At 38.0% G+C, this 22,946-nt stretch overlaps 2 protein-coding genes across 10 annotated transcripts in view; both read right to left on the bottom strand.

Annotated features, from left to right (window-relative positions):
• dip2ca (disco-interacting protein 2 homolog Ca) overlaps nucleotides 1-4,486 on the bottom strand; it is a 126,600-nt gene extending 122,114 nt beyond the window's left edge. For 8 of the 9 annotated variants that reach the window (XM_056249147.1, XM_056249149.1, XM_056249148.1 and 5 more), the window contains exon 1: nucleotides 4,127-4,486. In XM_056249147.1, the coding sequence (XP_056105122.1) occupies nucleotides 4,127-4,205 (79 nt within the window). In that variant the 5' untranslated portion in view covers nucleotides 4,206-4,486. The remainder of the gene's footprint in view (nucleotides 1-4,126) is intronic. The other variant, XM_056249155.1, reaches the window with a different exon arrangement.
• A 2,994-nt stretch (nucleotides 4,487-7,480) lies between these two features.
• On the bottom strand, nucleotides 7,481-21,119 carry larp4b (La ribonucleoprotein 4B). Its single transcript, XM_056249146.1, has 16 exons — nucleotides 20,974-21,119; nucleotides 16,386-16,533; nucleotides 16,133-16,288; nucleotides 15,899-15,980; nucleotides 13,599-13,735; nucleotides 13,358-13,461; nucleotides 13,155-13,265; nucleotides 12,994-13,047; nucleotides 12,712-12,918; nucleotides 12,521-12,627; nucleotides 11,648-11,893; nucleotides 11,442-11,490; nucleotides 10,667-10,849; nucleotides 10,131-10,309; nucleotides 9,343-9,442; nucleotides 7,481-8,222 (listed from the first exon to the last, which is right to left on the bottom strand). Exons 1-16 carry the CDS (start codon nucleotides 21,058-21,060, stop codon nucleotides 7,956-7,958), a joined length of 2,217 nt encoding a protein of 738 aa, XP_056105121.1. The 5' UTR covers nucleotides 21,061-21,119; the 3' UTR covers nucleotides 7,481-7,955.
• Between the last annotated feature and the right edge of the window lie 1,827 nt (nucleotides 21,120-22,946).

Below are 22,946 nucleotides of genomic sequence, written 5' to 3'. Positions count from 1 at the left end.
CACATTCAATACATCCTCAATACTTTCTAGTGTTAGAGCCGGATAAATTAAGAATCACCATTTTTTGGTTTCAAACTGAGATCACGATTCTCCCACAATGCTGAACAGACTACTAAACAAAATAACATGTCATTTACAAGAGGTTCTGAGTCTGACAAATGTTAATTGCTGCAGTTTATTTCAAATGTTTAATAAATATGAATGAATCATTTAAAAAGAGGTTTGAATGAAAGATTCAATGACTCATAAGTGTTTTATTTTTTCATTACTGAATGAATCAGAGTTTTTTGAACAAATCTCTTGAACAAATGATTCAATACCAAATACATTTTTGTAACAGTCACTTGATGTAATCGATACAATCATTATTTGAAGCGCCTGTCAAAAGTTGATTCACTCTATTTTAATCGCTTCCATAGACATCAGTGTTTATATTCGATCTATACACTTTTATCACAGTTCTTCTATGATAATATAAATATTTGTAACAAAGAAACGATACTGTGTGGTAAAAAGACTGTTTGTGAAGCCGTTTCATACTATACATGACAACGACTCTCTCTGGATCAGCGGCAGCGCCAATGCAGATTTGATCATGTGTGTGTTTGAATCAAAGATCACAATCTTTTAATTATCAACCAAACAGTTAATGGGCCCATTGACTTCTATAGTATGGAAAAAAAATACACTATGATTCATTTCCAATAGCCGAATTGTGCAGATATTCTAACTGATATTCGGGGGAAAACAGCACTCTTGCTTGTGTGATATTGCTTGATTATCATACAAAATTATAAGACAAAAAAATTGGCCCCCATATATTGAACTTTAGGGACATTCTAACTTCGGCATTTCTTTGTTTGATTTTGCAAAGTAAGTGACATACTCAATATCAGCTTCGACATTGCTAAAACAACGATATAATTGTAGATGATACATACCACACACCCATCCATAAATGAAAGCCAGGATTGGTTTATAAAAGATGTGGACCTACATGCTTAGTTGACAATCTACTTAGGGATATATATTTAAGCAGTGTGCAAATTATTCAATGAGTTTCGCGCAACCTGTGGGCTAACCATCTTAAAGGGGTCATATAATGGTACATGCACTTTTACAAGTTGATTGTACTGAAATGTGTGTTGGCAGTGCCTGTACACAAACATCATATAATGATAAAAATCCATCCAGTGGTTTTGTTTTAATCTCCTTATATGTTTTCCCCTGCCTCAAATCGAGCCGTTCGTTTTTGTGACGTCAATAAAACGGACGCCCCTCCCACGATTGTTGATTGACGGGAGCGTTTCAACACAGACCCGCCCTCGCACATGAGGTAGCTGTCAATCATAGTCTGCGCGGCGCGGACCGGACCGGCGCGGTCATTGTTGATGTGCTGGAGCACTGTCTATGAGCAGAATGGCGTCTAAGCGATTGTGGTGTTCTGTTCTTGGGTGTAATAACGAACAGTCATTTTAATGTTCCTGAATCCAAACCGCTGAAGACGCAGTGGCTGAGTTTTGTTTTCGAAGGGAATATTCCACACGAGCAACGTCAATGCTTTCATGTTTGCGCGAATCATTTCACACACCAGACTGCTTTATAAACGAGGGTCAGTATAAAGCCGGATTTGCTAAGAAGCTTTGCTAAAAAGGATCGGTACCAGATATTCGTGTTCCTGCTGAACCACCAGAAGAACGGAAGTGAGTAAAACATTTTATTAAACTTTATATTAATCTTTGCAAATCGCTAGCTGCACGCTTCACAATGAATGCGTCTAAGGTTTACACTCAGGGTACATTACGGCATGTTTTCTATGTATGACGTTCTCAATATAATTCATAATTCCACGTTTATACTGAACAACGCGTTATGGTTATTGTGTTATTGTGTTACAAACGGTGTATGCGCAGAACAGAGGGGCGGGGTGAGCGCAGCTCATGATCATTTAAAGGCATATGCACTGAAACGGCGTGCTGAAAACAGAGCTGTTTTTGACCAGGTAAAATAAGTGTTTTCTTACAATACTAATGAGAATTTTTAATTAAAGTATATTACAAACTTTTAATTTAGACCCTAAAGAATCATATTAGCTTGTACAAAAATGGCATTATATGACCCCTTTAAGACATTTTAAACAAAACACTAACTTTTTTAACATATTTGTTATCTAAATCTATATTAAATAATGACATACTTTTATTGTATTAAAGTACCATCCCAAGCTGCTGATCCTAGGCCTATATGGTTACCTCCTCAGGCAAACATGAATACTTTTCTCTCTAACATCCCTCCCGTTTAACCCAGCCTAAGATTATCTGCTATTCTAAGCTAGTTTCAGCTGGTTAAGCTGGTCTTCCAACCTAGCCAAGCTAGTCTTCAGCTGATCCGAATCTTTTGTTATGACTTCATTTGAGCGGGTTCAAGAAGTCTTAATTAGTGGGGTCAGAGTCAGACACCTCCATAATTCAAACCCTGCATTTAAGATCATTAGTGTCTATATCATAACATGTAACGGTGGGTTTAATAGTACCCATACAGCTTTCTTTAAGACAAACTCAACACTAAACTCAAAAAGTATATGTGATGATGTATCTACTGATGGCCCGTTAAACCCACTGACTGTGACTTATTTGGTATAAAATGATGCTGTTTTTCTCTACACAGGTTGGCGCAGTGTGCTTAGGATCGTTTGGAGATACAGGCCTGGAACTTTGAGGCAGGGTTAACAAATGCACAAGCACTTATAGCCTTAAATGGTTCAGATCTACACACAGCAGACAATGCACATGAAACACACACACACAAGGACCAGGTACTAGAAATAAAACAGCTCACTCAATTCAGTTTGCTTATGTCAGATGTCAAGATTCTCAACATGACAAATTATTTAAATAGTACATGCCTGTGTTTCTGTCTGACTCCAAATTCTGTGCAAAAACACAGTGCTGCACAATAGCCATACACAAATATACCAACTCTGAGCCATCAATAATTGGTTTGGACGATACTGATTTTCTATGACTGATATAATTAAAAAAAAATTCTCTAACCAATATGATTATTAGTAGACCCCTTTTTTTGTTGTTCTACAAATATCAGTAACTAATGATGAATATGCATAAATTTTATATGAAAGGAAATTAGCAGTGTCACATTAATAAAAAATGTTTTTTTATTGTTGTAGTCCGTTAATTATTTAGAAAATGCCTTCAAAAGACATAAAACTATTTCCTATATATACTGTTTTTTATGTTTGAAATGCAATGAAAACTTGGTCACACACAAAAAAATTAAATAAAGCAATAATTAAAAGTCTGTTCTAAGCATTCTATTCTGTATCTAAACATAAAAATGCTCTATAAATCAAGAAGAAACTATATTTTTCCATTTCTGGTTCTTTGCAAATGATGTAGCATCAGAACAGCTTTAAACTTTTAAACAGCTTTGTTGCTGTCATGACAAGAGCATACGTTTCATTATTCATTCATATTTTTATAAATCAATGATTTCATGTTTCCAGATTTATAATTTCATATTAAAAACGTTCATAATCAATAATAATCCCGTGTAAATTAATTTACGCAGCATTAGACTGTCGTTTTGTGGTATAAATGCAGCTTCAGACGCAGCTTTTGCAGTGTAAAGATGGCATATATGGCGATGCATTTGTGAGGAACTGCTTGTTTACCTAAATGCTGGTGTACTGAAGACGTTATACTGGCATGAACAACAACACAGCCACAGAAATTCAAAAATATCAACGGCTACATGAAGATTCCAAGGCAGTATTATTTTGACCGTTGGTCTCAAGGGAAACGCATTTTTAAAATCCTAACGGAAAAATCAATTCTGAAGTCTTTGAATGGTTTCCTCAAGGTCAAATAGATACATTGTAACAAAGAAAATGCGGCGGGAATTACAGCAAATGAACGCCTTTACGAACACAACCTCGGTGCTGCTGCGGGGAGAATAATTGGCTCCAACATCTGGTGTTGGTTGTGTTGGTATGGTGGTGGAGGTAGCGTTGGGTTTTTGGGTGGGAGGAGGAGAGGGGGCCGTTAAAGTATCCTCCGCAACAACCATATTGTCGAACAAAATAAGTCATTTAAAATGTCAATCATACCTTCGGATAACTCCAGCTCCAGCTCAGCCAATCTGGCCCGCACTTCCAATGGAAGGGGCAGCGCATCGCGGTCCGCCATTGTCCGTTTAAGGGGGTAAAAATCACTCTCGTCCTATTTCTTCGACTCTTTCAGCGCAGCTGGCGTTTCTCCGCGTCGCAGCGGTGCATAAGGAGGGCTGGGGGAGACGCGTGTCCAAAAACAAACTGTTCTGTGAACGATAGTGCTCGGAGATTTGCTGTCCCTCTCAACGAAGCCCCGCCATATCTGAAGGGCTCCGCCGTTAGAGTCAGCAGTGTAAGATGTGGACTGTCAGTGCGGTGAAGCTCGCGGATCGGAGCGGTATTGTGTGTGTGTGTCTCTCCCTCTCTTTCTCTCTGTCACTCTCTCATGACGCAAGGCGAGTGTGATTTTTACAGCCGCAAGGGGGCGACAGAACACCTCTGTTTATGTTTCCATAAATAATGATTTCATACTGAGAATACCTGTTCAGGTTACATTTATATAATATATACATTTATATTATTATTATTATAAACAAACAAACAGACACGAAATAAAATATGTTAAATATTACAAGTGTCGGTAAAGACGTTTATAATGTTATAAAAGATTTATATTTCAAATAAATGCTGTTCTTTTAAACTTTCTTTTAATCAAATAATACTGAACAAAATGTATCTAGACAAAAATTATTAAGCAGTACAACAGTTTTCGACATTGATAATAATAAGAAATGTTTCTTTGAGCAGCAAATCAGCACTCTGAAGACTGTAGGCTAATGATACTGAAAAGTCAGCTTTCCATCACAGGGATAAATTACATTTTAAAATATATTTAATTACAAAAAGGCTTGTAATAATAATAATATTTCACAATATTGCTGTTTTTACTGTATTTCTTAATTCAAGAAATGCAGCCTTGGTGAGCATACTTTTTTTTAATGACAAGCAGACTTTTCAACGGTATGTATATATACTATTGAAAATCAGGGATTTTTTTATCTACATCTTAGAATAAAGTTAAGAAACGTTATGGTGTGAAATGAAGAACAAATATTTGAGAAATCTGCATTATTTTTTTAATCAATTTGACATCGGTTATATGTTCTTGCTTTATACAATCTTGGGGTTAAAGCAGCTTGAGTGCTGTTGTTAAATTAAGCAAAAGTGGGAAAAACCAAATTCTAATAAATTCATGCACATTTTCATTGTAACATTTCACACACACAAATATAGATATTGAAGCATTGCAACTATTGTCATCAGACTTTTTGACTGATAATTCTGTTGGTTGCATTAATACTTCAGATGGTATTGTAACTGTATACTGAAATAAAAGACCAGGAGAGTGCTTCATTTGTGTGGTGGAACGCTTATTGTAGTTGAAATCTTAAACAAGGTTGATCTCCATTATTAACGCTTATACTATGCCACCTTGTGGTCATAATTGTGAGCAAACATTGAGAATGAAAAATTACTTAAAAGAATAGTTAGTCCAAAAATGCTGCTGCTGCTGCAAAAAAACAAAACAAAATCTGTCATCATTTACTCACCTCTCAAGTTTTTCCAAACCTGCATGAATTCCTTTCATCTGCTGAACACAAAACATTTCTTTTGAAGAATGACGGTAAACCAGTTGATGGACCCCATTGACTTCCATATAGTATGAAAGAAAAAAATACTATGGAAGTCAATGATGCCCATCAACTGCCATTCTTCAAAATATCTTCTTTTGTGTTCAGCTGAAGAAATAAAATCATGCAAGTTTGAAAAAAATTGAGTGAGTAGGCAACAGAAATGTCATTTTTGGGGGAACTATCCCCTAAGTAAAACAAAACAGGACTACTTGATAGACACGATTTCTCATTAACATTTATTTATTATTTTTTTCCCCATACAGTTTCTCATAACCAATTTTAGGGTACCTTTTTAACATTTTCCAATTATTTACATCTGTACAGAGAAAGCACACATACAAGTATATGTGTATGTATACATGTACTACAGTTTAGACTACAAGCATTTACACAGAGGAGAACAAAACAAAAATCCCATCTCAATCCCAAAAGTATTGTGCTACACAAATGTAGTGAGGAAGGCGTCGGACACCTCTACCACATCATCCTTTTTTCTACACTTTGGGAATTGAAAAAGAAAATAAACAAAAAAACACCCTCCATACTGTCATCTAAAAAGTTAAGGCAGAGACATTTTTTTTTTTCAAGTTTAAATAAAATTCAAGTTTTCAAACACTGTTAATTTATATGTGATGTTTCTTTTTAGTTTGTTTCTTTTTTGAACATCTGAATGGTTTATGTAATGAAACCATTACTTCAACCACGGTTCGCTTCATTTATTGATGGAAAAATGATCAGTTGCATTCAAAGAGTCAGAAAAATCAACAGAAACTTTTTTTTGATTAACCGAGGAAAAAAAACACTCACAGGGAAGACACAAGAATATATAAACAACAGACGCCATGACAAACATCTCAAAGCATTCTGCACGTGCTTCACGTTGCAGCAAGACATCAAAACAAAATAAACTGTCTGTCTCGCTCGGCCTAAGACGGTTTCAAACTCGAATGAGAACCAATGAACTGAACCAATGAACAGCATGAACGAGAGTGACACTGAAACGCAAAGTCTGCATAAAGGAGAACCCCCACAAAACAACGCTGGTCCATGTGTGCTGAAGGCTCAGATCTTTTTGCTCTTGATGTATACGTCACTATATAAATGTACACGATCCCACTCATATAGTCGTGGTGATATGAAAGCGAATCGGTGAAGGTCAAACGGCAGACGTTGGTGCGTGTTGGTGACTTTCCCTCCGTTAATATAGATAAAAGCACCAAAGAAACCATGTGACAAACCTTTGCACCACACCAGGATAACAAACGAAGCTAAGAAGCAAATTATATATCCATCTATCATTTAGATCACAGCAGACTAGGCACATGAACACTTCACCCTCGCAACCTGAGGACTTTGCAGTGTGAAGATCTTCCAGAATCGAATGAAGAGGCATCAGAGTGGATTCTTCCCAAACAATTGGCGAATAGGAAAATAAGGAAAAAAAATTATTCAGCAAACCAATGTGTGCTATTAAAAGGTTAAAAAGAAAAGAAAAAAGTAAAAGAAAGCATGCACACAAGAACAGGTATACATACACCTGCTACAATATCACATCAGTACAATTTGATAGAGGATTAGCATGTAAAAAAATAATTCAGAGCTCCAAAATAAACGTCACTCCAGTGCTGGAACATCCAAACATAAAAACAGAACACAAAACAGATTTACACAAAAGTCTCACTCATGCAGTTGTAATGGCTGGCACTGCCGAGATTCGCACCAGTGCCAAGACACTCAAGGCTAGCAAAATTATATACAGATCAGTTAAAAAAAAAAAAAATGAAAGAAAAAAACAACACAAAAATAAGTGTTTCAGGATCAGCACTATTCAAAAATCTGTATTTCCTCCCAACAGCAATATTTGTTTTAACCCCAAAATAAAGTTGAGCTCTGACAAAACATTTTTAAATAGTTAATCTCCAACTGGTGCTGGTTCATTAATCCCATTTTCCTTGGAAAACAACTAAAGATCTTGTAATTGAAAAACAAAACGACAGAAAGGACAACAAAAATATTCAGAGAACCCTTATGCACAAGTGCTTTTGTCTGTAGGCCCTGATTCCAGTGACAAGCTGTCTGTGTGTGCACTCACAGAGACCGTGAGATAAGAGGGACTTCTTTTCTTTTTTCTTTCTGAGCAGCCCTGACAAAGTTTTCGTTCCCTTTCGGTCCTGGAAGCAAAGCGGAGGCTCTCAGGATTGGTGGAAGGAAGCTGTCGTGTCGCCGCTCACTCGTTCCCCAGCGCTATGATGAGATTTCACTGTCTCTCTGGGACAAGCCGTCACTGTGGATTTGCCAGGTGCGGGTGCTGCTGATTCTCTGCATCTGCGTTCTGCCGAGTCAGGGGTCTTGATGTCTTCGACGGTGGAGCTGGGAGGCCGGGGATCTGCTGACGGCTGCTGTGTTGGTGCCTCCCTTATCCTCTGACAGATCTCTGCGTAGCTCGGCTTCCGGGGCTCCTGGTCAAACGCAATATATGAATGAAATTAATCAATTTAGCCAATCAATCTTGCATAGTTGAAAAAATGTCGATCTTTGTAACATATATATTAAGATACAGTGCTTCAAACCATCTGTGTACATTAAGTGCATGCTGAACAGGATATTTTATCAAATGATTTTTCTTATGCTAACTAAATCTGCATTTATCATCAAAATATAGTAGAAACAGTATATTGTGAAAAATTATAACAATTTAAATTATATTTTTATGTAATACATTTTAAAATGGAATTTATTCCTGTGAAGGAAAAGCTTCAGTGTCACATGATCCTTAAGAAATCTTTCCAATAAGCTGATTTGCTGCTCAAGAAGCATTTCTTCTTATCAATGTTGAAAACTGTTGTGCGGTTTAATATTTTAGTGGAATCTGTGACACTTTTTTTCAGGATACTTTGATGAATAGAACAGCATTTATTTCAAAAAGAAATTTCTTTATGGTAATTTTTTTAAAGCTATATTTTTGGCCTTTTTTGCCTTTGTTTAGATAGGACAGTAGGAGGAACTCATGGGAAAGGAAAGGGGAATCGGACCGGGAAAGGACCTCGAGGCGGGAAGTGGCACCCTATGTCAGAGCAATTCCCCCACACGGCTATGGCTCCGACTCGGTCACTTTTGATCAATTTGATCAAATAAAAATTCTTGCTGAATAAAAAGCATTAATTTATAGAATAAAAATCTCACTGACCCCAAAACTTCAAACAGTAGTGTACATAGTGTAAATCACAAAGTGCTGAAGGAACTGATGCAATAGAGCGCAATAGTTCCATATGATACATGCTTCTGTAGAAGCCACAAGTCTCGCAAGTTCAATAGTGTAAAAATAGTGTAACTGCTGAATTCTTGATAAAAAAAACGACACTAACCACAATCAGAGAGGTTGTTTTTACCATAGAAACTGAAATCATGGCATAATAGCTTGACCACCTACTCCCATGAACCATTTGAGCCATTAAGTTGCTCTACCTTCATATATAATTAAACATACCTGAACATGTTAATATAAAAATAAAATAAAACGTTTAATACATACAAGTCTTTTTTACTGTACTTTTGATTCAATCAATTACTAACACTTACTGTTATTGGATTGCTCAGCAGTGCGGTTTTAGCAGCTTGTGTATCTGAGCATTTCTCTGCAGGTGTCTGCGTCTCTTTAGGTTTTTCTACAGTTGTCAGGCTGTAAAATACCAACAAAAAAGGTCCATATATTAAAATGTGCCATTTTCTACAGTTTAAATTTGTTTCCCCTCCAGAAGCACACTTATATTAGTCAATGTTATTTGCAGCAAATCAATTTAATGTGATGTGATTATTTTACCAACTAAAGCCATTTTGCTACTGTACCTTTAACACTTTATATAAATGATCTATTATGATTAGATTAGAGTTATGATTAGATTAGAGTTATGATTAACTCATTCTAACATAACTCACAGTAGTAACACCACCTCTGAAAAAAATAGCTGAATATTGATTAAGTTTTGAAAAGTAAAATAGGTGTTTATCTCAATGAAATCTTTAAAGCAATTTATTTTGGAATGCCACATGAATATATCCCCACATTCTGACGGAATCCTGAGAAATCGCACCTGTCACTGTGACAGCTGTAAACTTGCTTTAGAAGAAGAAAAGCAGTGAGGAGGCCTTGCTCCTGGCTTTTAAGCCAATCAGAAATACTGTAATATGCACATATGTCTGTGAATTATTTTGAGTCTTCTAAAAGTACAGTTTTTAAGAGACAGTGTGGTTAAAATAAGCAAAATAGCTGAACATTAGTTACCATCTGAAATCATTTGCAACATCTTTAAGTGAAAACTGATGTCACATTTATTGATCAGTCATTCATAAATATTCATTGAACCCACTTTGAAAGGGCTGGAGAGGGCGAGTGTTGGTGGTCCACTGGGGTCTGAGCAGCAGGAGCGGGAGCAGGAGCGGAAGCAGGAGCGGGAGCGGGAGCGGGAGCAGGAACGGCAGAAGCCTGCGCGGATTCTTTGGAAGTCCCTGAGATCACACGGCTGGTGACCACATCCTTATTTAGAGGCTGTGGAGAGACAAAGGGGCCTCTGTGAAACTCCTAAGGCAAGGACAGCATGAACAAACATAACAGCTGGACAGCAGGAACTCACACACACACACACACACACACGCTCTAAAGCACTCAAAACACCCAAGGACTTGTAGTTATGATTGACAGCCAGGTCTGCTGTTAACATGGCATTCCATTCTTAGTGCAAGTTAATGTTTAAAAACCCAGAGCATCTGTTAACTTTTCTAGAATTCGAATAATTAAAGCCATGAGATTTATTTAAGCCTTTTCTTCTTCCTTATTTGAATTTCAAAATATTAAAGAGAGTTTAATGCTGCAGCACAAACATTAAAGGACTGAATGAAAGTCAACCTTGTCTTTAATCGCTCCAGTGACGACATCAGACAGCCGGTTGTCATGGCTATTTTCAGTTTTTACTTCTGGCTTTAGATTTCCTGCAGCTCCAGGCAGAGGAGGGAAGCTGGACAGGCCCAGCTCAAAGCTAGGGGACGGGGTGCGCTCCTGAACAGGAGGGGGCGACTGTGTTGCTGCTCTCTGTTAAACACACACGAGAAGAAAAAGAGTTGAAACATACAACAAACTGAGCCTGTAAACAAGAGGCATGTTGCATGAAGCCGGTTTCCGTTGCTACCCAAGTTAAGTCTGAGCAAACTCTGGTTTATCGGCCTCATAAAGGTGGATTGGTTTTTAGCGGGGTTCATTGTCATGGTAAATTGTGCGACATGGTTAACCTGAGGTGCATTTCACAAAAGCCAGCACTACAGGATTTTGATTCTGTTCGAATACCCAGGCAACTTTTCTTTTTTTTTTTTTTTCTTTTTTTTTTTACATAGATGGGATAGTTTTTTTGGGGGGGGGGGGGTTGTCTTTCATATCGCTCTGGGGTCTGTTTTACTGAATTTGGGGGGGTTTCTTACTGAAATGTTCATTCAAATCAATATTTCATGTCTATTTATTTGTTTACTTGGCTGTGTAATAAGTAAAATAATGTACATTCAGCCCTTCAGGGTTGACTGTATATTACACTTCCCTTGAAGAATATAAGGTTTTCTATCATAACAAAAGCAAATCTAAACACAAAACACTTGTGTATGCAGTGGTAGATGAAACAAAGCAAATGACATACTGGAAACTTGTTGTCATCTCTCCTTTTCCTGTATCCATAGCCGCCCCTTCTTCAGAAGAAACAAACAATCAAGACTGAGCAATACGGAAAGAATTGCCACAATTTCTTATGGAAGAAGTTCTATAAGCCCCCACCCATCTTGGATATTGTATTACCACAATATTTATGAAATTAATAAACAGCTGGTACAGATCGTACAGCATTACCTTCCACGGCCCGCGTTTAGAGAGTAATCAGCACCGTTTACTTCCATCCGTCCACTTCCCACCTGGTCCCGGCGTGGATAGCCTGGACCATTTGGTAGACGAGGTCGGCTACCCAAGTGATGAGCCTGTGGAGGCCGCGTCCCATTGGGGACTCTCTCCGAAGAGAAAGTAGAGAAAGCAGCAGGGTTTTCTAGCAGAGTGGTTCCACGCTCTGTTGTGAGTCGAATGTGTGTTTTGTTATGATTCCTGTTCAGATGAAAAGATAGTTATACACAGCTTTGTCAGTTGAAGCTCTTCAAAATATCAAACATCACTACACTGACACAAATCTGTTCTATTATGGGCTATATACAACCGTTCAAAAGTTTGGTGTCAGTAACTTTTTTTTTTTTTTCTCTAATGCTCTAATCCTCACCAAGGCTGCATTTATTTAATCAAAAATAGAGTAAAAGTATTGTGTACAGTATTGTGAAATATTATTAGAATTTCAAATAACTTCTATTTTAATGGTTTAAAATGCAATTTATTCCTGAGATGGCAAAGCTAAACTTTTAGCAACCATTACTCCAAACTTCAGTGACATGATCCTTCAGAAATCATTCTAATATGCTGATTTAGTGCTTAAGAAACATTTCTTATTGTAAATCAGTTGTGCTGCTTAATATTTTTGTGAAAACAGATAATTTTTTTATGGTTTTTTAAGATTGTGTTTGTCACATAAAAGTCTTTACAGTCACTTTTGATCAATGTATGTGTCCTTGCCGAATAAATACGTGTTATTATTATGTATAATTTTTTTTAAATTCCTACTCAGAGCAAACTTTTGAATGGTAGTCTAAATGTATACCAGATTTTTTCACCCCAACACTGTACCTGTTTCGAGGTGCATATTGTCTGACAGTTATTGGAGATGTTGCCGTTTTAAATGTCGGGGAACCAGGGAAGCCGTTAATAAATGCAGGGCTGGTGAACGGAGTAACCTGTTGATATACAAAACCTGATTAAGTACCTCTAGTACTTCATTCGGATATTTCTCAGAGCCAAACAGACCACATGGCACTTACCAGAGTCGGGTCCAGGTAGCTCTGGGTAGCTGACCAGCCCTGAGGAGTCACCAGTCTGTAAAGAGGAAACTGTTGCTGTGCTCCATACACAGGGGGGATGTAGTAAGGGGTGTAGCGTTGTTGGACATTTGAGGACACATCCACAGGCCGATACCCATTCTTTGGCACAAAGGTATTGACGGCAATGGCCTTGGCCTTTATTCTAGCCTAAGATAAAACATAAATAAAATATTAGCACAAAATATCCTTCAGTGCCATCACATATGCAGCAGTGTACTCTACCTTTATTGGCTTCCCTTGAAAAGTTTTCACCTCTTCTCTGAGATACTGGTATGCCTGAAAAAGTGATGCATGCCAACGTTTAGCAATAGGAAGCAAGTTTATTAAAAATCCTGAGGCTTTAATCTGAAATGATTGAATCACAGGCAATAAAAAACATTTACCAGCTGAGCATCCGCCTCAGATTCAAACGTGATAAACCAGTTGTCATTGTAGGCAAACTCACAATTGATGAATTTGGGCAAGTTATCGCTCTTAAAGAGCGCTTCAACTTCCTGTACAAATGAAAGCCAAATGTCATATAGATCAAAAATAAGGTCAGAGCATTAAAGATATTATTGAACAAGAGAGATGGCATGATGTGTACCTCCACAGGAGTGGCCTCAGGAACCTCTCTGAGAATTACGATGCAGCGGTTCTGATTGGGCCGCACTTTCTCGCCACATTTGTCCAGTTGGACGAGAGGCAGCGCTGGTGAATCAAAAATGCATAATTAATGTCAGACCCAACAGCTGCGTGTAACCAACCCCATTTTGAGAGCCTACAACAAAAAGCCATTAAAGCCACTGCGACCCATACAAGTGACATGGTGATGAGTTTAAACTCACTTTTTAAGATGTCTGCAATGAGATCAACATCAGTGGTGAGTTTCTTGATTTGATCAAGGTTTGCCAAAGTCACTATTGGCACATACTGGTCACTGTCCATTTGTGAGATGAGGTACATGTCGTTGGCTAGATTCTCCCTGGAAGTGGACAAGAGTTTGGTTACCATCAGTCCTACACTGATTCAACATCTTGAAGCTTTGAAGAACGATTACTACCATTGAAATGTCAAAGGGTTGACAAGTTGTTTTTTTTATTAACACATTAAACCTTCAGGAAGGACACATTTGTTCAAAAGTGTCAGTAAAGACATTTTACAAAATATTTATTTTGCAAATGCTGTTCTTTTGAACTATGCTCATCAAATAATACTGAAAACAATGTATCAAGGTTTCCACAATTTTTTCAACTGTTTTCAACATTGATAAGAAATATTTCAGAAAAACAGCATAATAGAATGATTTCTGAAGGATCATGTGACACTGAAGACTGGAGCAACGATGCTAAAAAATTCAGCTTTGCAATTACAGGAATAAATCACATTTTAAAATTTATGAAAGCAGAAAACATTTATTTAAAACTGTGATGACATTTCACAATATTACTGTTTTTACTGTATTTTTAATCAAATAAATGCAGCCTTGAGACACTTCTTCCAAAAACATAATTCTAACTGAACCTAGGTAAAGTTTGTAACATCTGAATGAAATATTAACACTTGAAGTCTAAAGACTCATTGGTCTCATTCACTAACCGGATTTGTGCGCAAAATCTGAGTACAAACAAATCCTGATTCATCAATAACTTTTGTTCTAAATTTTTAGGAACAACTGAAACCAAAAAAAAAAAAAAAACACTCTAGTCCTGTAAACTTAAAGCTGCAGTCCGCAGTTTTTCCTCTTTGTCGCCATCTCTGTTAGAAATCTGCAATTGCAGTTATTCGCGGAATTATCAACTTTACGTGAGTTGTAGTTCGACACGGCACAGCGCGGATGAACACAATGTTTGAGGAGAGTGTGCAGCTGCCAGTCACCGCGCCGGTGTCGATACTGGCATTCAGAATCACAGATTATTCTTTTTGGAAGTATGACCAACATAATTTTCACCTGAAAATGTCATCTGAACAAGTAAGTAACATACACTTTTGTTCTGGTTCTGACATTGCAGTAAATCGCGCTGATTAAATCTAAAAATCGCTTATATCACGCAAAACCGTGCAAACTATACTTTGTTCTCAAATTGTTAATGTTAACAACATCAGCATTGCGTGACTACATGTAATGTCCTTCCGATATGTATCCTTGTTTTCGCATGGGTCCGGTTGCAGTCTCTTTTTTTCTGTAGCCACTCCGAAGTCCGAACGAAGCCTTTTGGATTTTACAGCGCATGAATCTGTTGTCACTGGTGATTGTCGTTTGAACCTTTCTGGATCCGCCATCAAATTGATAAGTTTAATTATATCAAGTGCTGTGAGAAAAGGCTATAAATCTCCACCTCCAAGATCCTCACACACAATATAGCCTACTAGCCGAGACTCCTTTATGTGTACAGATGTGACGTAATGACGCAAAGACATGCTCGAATCTCCCGCGGAAATCCACCAGTACCACTGGAATTAAAAACATTATTACAAGCTTACCGTTTTGAATCGAGCTAAGGCAAGCAGATAGCGTTGAACACTGGTTGGTTATGCATTTTCTCAAATATGTATTTTGGATCATTTTTAACCCAAAAGAAGCTACGGACTGCAGCTTTAAGAAGAAGTAAGTTTCATACATATTTCATCTTAAATAAATTTTATAAAACACACACTTACTGTATATATACAGTAAAAGAGTAAGAAAAAGTATGTGCGTTACAGTTTCTGCATAAAGATGCAGATTCATGTTATGTACAACTGGCTAATCAGAGGTCTGTAATATGGATCTGTATTAAAGTTGTTTTTTGTGTTTGAACTTCTTTTGAGGATTGCACACTTGGCATTGCTCGAGTATCTTGCTGCGCATGCTCTCGGCGTGTCTTTAGAGAGCGTCATGTTTGCTGAGAGCGAGGAAAGGGTGTGCGGAAAGCCCTTATTTGGACATGGTTTGGGCATGTTTTATGCAAATTACTAACCCTGTGCATGCGGTCACTCATTTATGGTACTCTGTTCTTAATTTAAGGTACCTTGTCGGGACTATGTTATGTTTCAAGGGCTTCATAGGTTTGGGAGGTAAAAAAAGCCTTGAACTCCAGGCCAGTACACCTGACAGGACCAGAGCTCCAGCTTAAATGGGATCAGTTGTGAAGCTGCAAGTAATTACCTAGAGAGGCAGAACTCCAGTGTTGCCTTCAGTTGTTCCCGAAGGTCGTCAATCTGTCTGGAGGAGTCCGAATCGTTCACCCCTGCACAAAATAATAAATAAAATGATCAATTATTTAAGAATGCTATAGTTGAAATTAATTCTTAATGATTGTGTCAGTAAAAATGCATAACTGTAAACAACTGAAATAGGAGTAGGTTGAAAACAGTGAACAAAAGACCAAAAGGATATTACCTTTCATATTGGTGTTCTGGTTTGACACAATGCCCTTCTCACTGGCTGAGCTTCCCATGTACACTGATTCTGGCTGCGCTGCAAAGGGCAGTTCTACAGAGGTAGATACCTGCTGTTCCTCATTCCAGTTCCCTTTGTCTTCACTGTTGTTATAACCTAGCATGGACAAAACAAACAGATCAAAACCTCTTCAGACTGATAAGGTCAGTATACTAAATTAACAACTGAAGGGAAATCATTTTTGGAGGTTTACCTCCTGAGATGCAGTTTGATGGGTCATCGGCCGCATCTACCCATGACTGCTGAGAATCTGGGCAGGTTGTAGCAGAGGCCTCTGGTTTAGGCATATAATTTGCCCATGCCTTCGCATTGGGATTGAGGTCTGAGATCTTGGAGGATTCCTGTATAAAAAAATAAAAAAAATGATATTGGGTTATCAATTGTACTAAGGGCTAAATCAATGTCTTTACAATCAAATCACCAAATCATGGTTACAAAAGCATTGGCCACTTAAGCCACACTTTAATATGCATTGTACTGCATTACATAAAATATAAAAACCAAGAAGCATCTGGGAAAAAAAATGCATCTTTTTTAGAACAGAAAAATGTATACAATGTATAAATAATATATATATATATATATATAAGTAATAATATAAGATGCATGTTTAATACATAAAATAAAATACTAAATACAACACTGACATTCATACATTTTTTAAATGTGGCTAAGTGTCCAAATAATTTTAGGGGGCACTGTATAACCAAGCCAAACAACCTGGTTAGAGAGTACTCACAAGTTCACTATAAGCATTATGCCAGTCCCATATACAAGATCCTTCAGTCGCTAACAGGTTATAAGGGTAGGGTGCTATAAAACCCATAGAGGTCTGGAAATCCACTGGGCCAAAACCAAGGTTAGATTCTGTATCCTGTTGAACATTTTGCATTGTAAGGCTTGCCTCAGATACAGATTGGTCCCATGCTGACACCAACGCACATGCCTCTATTTGGTTATCAGAAAACAGGACATGTGGTTCTTTAGCCCACGCCGGAAGGCAGTGACTAGAGTCCACCTCATCGCTCAACTCTGATTTCCCAAGAAGGTCTGACACCATATTCAGCATGCCTTGCTCGCCCTCCATTTCATCCGAGCAGCCTGAGCCCTGAGGGTTTTCCACCTGCACCGGAACTGTGAATAGATCTTTATTGAGAAAATGTATCTCGTAAGATGGCGTGGTGGCGTAAATGTCAACCTGGTCAGGCTCTACTGGTAATGGAATTGCTACATTTACATAAGTGGCTTTATCACTCATATCATCAACAATGACTTTCAAATCAGACTGATCAAAGTCAAGAACTCCAAGACTGCTTGCTAGAAGTTGGGAAACATGAGGCATGGTAGTTGTCAAGCTCTCAATGGACACATAATTGCCGCCATGGCCTTGTATGGCACATGACTGTCCCTCTCCAGTTTCAAGTGATAGTCTTGCAGTACTCATGACAGGAATGCTGCACTCAACAACAGCTCCTCCCATTTCTCCCATATCTTGAAGGTCTCCCTGCTTCTGAGTAGATGTAACTGAAGATCTTCGAGTGTCATTGGCTGGCTGTTCTGAAGAAGAGTCCAGGTACAGGCAAGCACTTTCCCTCATGCAGTTTATTGACAACGAAGTGCAATCAAAGGCCTCCAATACTTCAGATTTGCATGGCGCCTCATGTACATCACTGCTAGCAGAACAAACAGAGTTCAAACAGTCATTGTTGTTATTCCCATTATTAAGGCAATTAAGCAGCTCTAAAGTTGGTACGAGTCCCTGCGTTTCAAGTTCTGACATTTTGATTTTGGTTTTGCCATCATCTGCATACAAACAAATCTTACCCAGTACCTTTTGTTCATCCTCACTAAAGCATTCACCGGCAATATGAGTGTTGTCACCATGTTGTAAACAAGTCTCTCCTATTTCACTATCCATGACTTGCTCTTGTGCTACTGCAGGTAATTTGCTTCGCAATCCCACTTCTATTACATAACTCACTGCATCGCTTTCTGGATGTCCTTTATTACAGATATCATTGTTTGATGTTTTTACAAACCAGGTGGCATTGCTCTGGGAGAGATCTTCCTCAAGAGGACAATCAGAATCAGGTCCAGGCAGAGTGTTTGTGTGAACTTCAACAACTGAAGAACTCGAAGAACGTACATTGAGACAATCAGCTTCTTCACATTTACGAGCGACTTCCAGCAACTGCTCAAAGTTCATAAGAGCATTCATAGGAAGCGGACACGGACTTGTCTCACATGGTTCAGCATCTGTAAAATTTGCATTTGGTTCTACATTCTGTTCCCTGTTTGGAATGTCACAAGATTCTGACACAATCTGGTCAGTGGGAAAAACACCACAAGTGTAGACGTGCGTTCTCAAAGTCATGTCCAAGTTGACCTCTTCAGCATTACAAGCAAGATCTACACAAATACTTTCTGCATGAGATGGACTGCTCAAACACTGATGCACACCAGCAACCTTGAACATGTCAGATTCATTTGTCTGCCCTTCAATTTGCAATATACTGCAATGGCAAGGATTCGGAATGACCTCCTCCTGAATTTGTCTTGGTTCAACTTCAACTCTATGACAGGAAGGTGATTTTGACAGGTTGTCTTCTTTATCAGAAGCCAGTGGGGTTTCAGAGCAAAACTTTACATTTTCTATGTCTTCAGAGGAATCTTTACAGGGAAATCCTTGGTTCTCTGAAGCAGTGCTGAAAGCTGAGAGAGCTTGGGGCATTTCTTTGTGAACTTTCTCAATAGGAGTTTTCTTGGAAGCACATTGATCTGATTCCTCAATAACGATTTTAAAATTTTGAAATCTATCTGCTGTGTTGCTAAGAGAAGAAATGGAGTAATCAACTTTGTCTGGCACAATCAGTTTCTTCTCCTCTTTTAAGTCCATGGATTCTCTATAATCACCATTCCTGTAATGATTTTCCAGTTCCACTTCATCCAGAGGACCATTGAGATTTTGCTGAGGTGGTCTTAACATTGATTCATCAAAAACTGTGTTCTGCATGTTGAGTTCAGAACCACTCTCCAGATCTGTGGCCTTGTAACCAGAGGTAACATAAAGATCATGGTTGTTAAGTAGGTCAGCAGGTTCCCCCTGTGGCAATGCAGTATCTGTACTTGACTTCAACCCTGACATCTGTTCATTTTGCGCCAGCAGATCTGGGGAGAGTTGATCAATGCCTTTCTCTAAAGCAGTATAGGGAGAATGTGTATTCACTGTATCTTTAAATGATGTGGAAACATCATTTTCAGATAAAGGCTTTTCGTTTTCTTGGGCAGGAAATGGTTTTAAAAGATCTGGGAGTGTTGCGTGTTCGTCATTTGGAAGTGCTACATTTACAGGTAGACTTTTAGTACACCCTAGAGTCTTCTCTGTGGGATCTTTTTCTGTTTGTTGTGCTGCTGTAATTTCATGTGATGGCCCTGAACCCGATATTTTGTGGTCCTTTGGGAGTGATGAATTATCAAACAAAGCCTTTTCAGAGACAGCTGGTGCGCTTGCGTACATGACTACGTCAGATTCAGTCAAGGATTGGTGCCCACTCTCGCTCCCGAGATCCTCTAAATCAATCAAGCAGATGCTGTAGAAACTCTGTTCTTTTTTAAAGCCACGGTCAGTTATCAACAGTCCAGAATTTCTCTCTTCTGAGTCATCCAGATTCTTCAAGCTCCCGGAGCATTTATTGAAAGGATGAATGGCATGCTTTGGAGTGGACGCAGGTTTTGACTGTACATGCCACAGTGTCTTAATTTGTTCCTCTTTTGCAATAACGGAGACACCAGAGTGTTGATCCTTTGAAATGCATAACGGACTGATGCCCAGGGTATTTCGTCTGAGGGCGGTGTTCTTGCTCTTGCCAACTCCAGTTATATCTGTGGAACAAGACTGTTGACCATCACAAAACCATTTTGCTCTCATTATGGCATTTTCAGCTATTCTCTGTTTCACAAAATCCAAAGTTTCAGTTTCCTTAATTTGGAAATTGTCTTTACTGTCTCTCCCCATTTCACTGGCATTTCCTTTCTGGACCGTAGCCTTGTGAATATGTGGATCGCCGACAGGTGTGTCCCAAAATGCCATCCCTTCCTGTACGCTGCTACGGCCTTCTTTAATGAGGTTGAGACCTGCTGACAAGTTTGTGGAGGAAGCATTACAACTGGTATCTAAAGCAGCGTTCACGTTCCCATTTTGAGAAGGCTTCTCGTCGGCCAGATCTGCGACAGGCCAAGCACAGTTTCTGACGTCTTTCGATGTGGAGCCCTCGGGAATGGCAGCCTGAAGAAGACTTGTTCTCTCGCTGACCAGGTTAGGATTCAATTCTTTGCTGAAACAACACCCCATATTTTAATTTAAGAAAGAACGTCTATGCAAACCGGTGAACAGAAACTTGTGTAGCTCCTCTCACAAGCTCCTCAGTGAGAGAAAGAGAGACAGAGGTGCACGCTATGGCTGCTTACCCCCACCCCAAACCCAAAATAGCACATTTAAAATTATACAGCTGACTCACATGGGCCCATCACTCAAACGCAAAATCTCCAATGATTGGTGCTTCAATGGACACTGTACTTGCATTATATGAATGGGATCAGCAACTTGGCAAGGTCCCAAAACGCAAGGGTGGTTCACACAAATGCCTGTTAAACCCTTTCTCAACACCCTAAGCTGGGCGGGATGTCTCTGCTGTTTCGTTATAGTGTGTTTTTTAATTCCCTAATCACAATTACTTCACACACTTCAAAAGACTAACCAACAATAGTAGATTATACTTTACCAAAAGTGGAATCTCTTTCTCCTTTGCTTCCTGTGACTGCTGCACCTGTGGCTCCACGATAGTTTTTCCTTCCTGGTCTGAAGTCATGAGCTGTCCAGGTTCTAGCTCCGAACGCAGAGCTCTCCAGATCACCAGGGAACTGTGGATGACGAAACAAAGAACATAAATCAATTACAAATCATTTACAAAATCAATTCAATTGACAATGTATGCAAAGCAACTTACAAATGGGGAGCATCACAAGCAATTTGTTATAAGAATCAACAATATTCACAGTGCAATATTCATTGATGATTATTCAATACATTACAATAAAACCAAGCAAGAAATGTAAACGCTAACCAATTACACTTTATAATTATTCCTGTACCATTCACAAGTTTGGGATGAGTAAGATTTTGTTGTTTTTTAAAGAAATTATTATATTTAGCAAGGATGCATTGAATTAAAAAATGGGACAGTAAATAGGCTATGTTATATATATTAATGTTACAAAAATTATTGCAGTTGGTTTGAATGTAGTACTATTTAAAGCATGCTGAAAAAAGAATAACTGTTTCCACAGAAAATATTAAGCAGCACATCATCACAAATAATAATATGAAATATTCCTTGAGCACTAAATCAGCATATTAGAATGACTTCTGGAGGATCATGTGACACTGAAGACTGGAGTAATTATGCTGAAAATTCAGCTGTCATCACAGGAAGAAATTACATTTGAAAATAGAAAAGTTATTTTCAATTGTAATATTTCACAGTATTACGGTTTTGACTATTTTTGATTTAAAAAAAAATATGGCCTTGATGAACATAAGAGAATTCTTACAGAATTTGACCAACCCCAAATTTCTGAACAGTTGAGTATATGTTATTACAAAAAACACATAAAACCAATCCACAAACATCAAGAACAAAATCTTTGGTTTTCTATTTCTAGAAAATATACAACTTAGGCTTCTTGAAATAAAACCTTCTGAGGGCTTTTTTTCTATTCAATCTGTACAGTAGTGCTGACTGGTCAATATAACTACTGTGGAAAGCATCTCTGAATTAGCCAACATCATCAAAACCTACTTAATATGCTGAAAAAGGAATGCTACTGAAAACTGTTTGAAATACAAGATCTCTCAAATTGATTACTGGCATGATTGCATTCATGAGAAATTCAAAAATACATAAAAATATTTGCACAATAATATAAACAGCAAATATATGGGTAAAAAAGCATGTATTGTAATGAAAACAACTCTTTAAAATATTATATAAGGCATAAACAAAATGCAAAAATGCATTAATCTCAAAACTAAGACAATATGCTTTACCAAAAATATTGAGTGCACTTCAAATTTGAATTATGGATGCATGCACGCATGACAAAATGTAGCATTTGCTTGATCGTGCTAAAATAAAAACATAAATTTTTGATCTGTCAAACTCAAAAACTGACTCAAGACAGTCCTTTCAAACGACACATGGGGAATGTTTACATTATGATAGTACCTAAACATGAGCGCAATCCAATACCATCTAAAACGACAATAACACATTTTGAGGTACAAAACGGCATGCAATAACCACGTGAAACTAAATGATGATGATACAAATTGCTAAAAAAATATACTGAAGAGGTCAAATCAACTCAATCCATATGTCAAAGTACATTAATGCTGCAGGCCAAAGCCATAAACACAACAGACAGCTGCTAGCTGATTCAGTCGAACTCTCCTTAACTATAAAGTTAACTGCGCACGAACATTAAGAACTTTTTTAATTCTTTAAAAAAATTCCTACCAAACAGAAAATGTTGTGTATCCGTCAAAGGGCTAATTCAAATAGAAAAAAAAACAATTAGTGTGTGTGTTAGCCTACATGCTAAAGACTGGCAGATAGTGAGAAGTAATGCAGCTAGCCTGAACAGTTAGCGCAAGTTGCTAACTTCAAAGGGTGAATAAACACTCCAGCTATTTACA

The sequence above is a fragment of the Rhinichthys klamathensis genome, unplaced genomic scaffold (assembly GCF_029890125.1).
Source record: "Rhinichthys klamathensis goyatoka isolate OS25496 unplaced genomic scaffold, OSU_Roscu_1.1 h1tg000059l_1, whole genome shotgun sequence".
Classification (NCBI taxonomy): domain Eukaryota; kingdom Metazoa; phylum Chordata; class Actinopteri; order Cypriniformes; family Leuciscidae; genus Rhinichthys; species Rhinichthys klamathensis.
This window is presented reverse-complemented; position numbering and strand designations above follow the sequence as displayed.

What these genes read in the sequence shown, in the direction of transcription:
- larp4b (XM_056249146.1), bottom strand. Translation starts at nt 21,060, where the DNA reads ATGACTTCAGACCAGGAAGGAAAAACTATCGTGGAGCCACAGGTGCAG. An exon ending in AGAAAGAGATTCCACTTTTG is followed by an intron (nt 16,534 to 20,973) that starts GTAAAGTATAAT and finishes TTTTTTATACAG; the next exon opens with GAATCCTCCAAGATCTCAGA. An exon ending in GCTACCTGGACCCGACTCTG is followed by an intron (nt 12,628 to 12,711) that starts GTAAGTGCCATG and finishes GTATATCAACAG; the next exon opens with GTTACTCCGTTCACCAGCCC.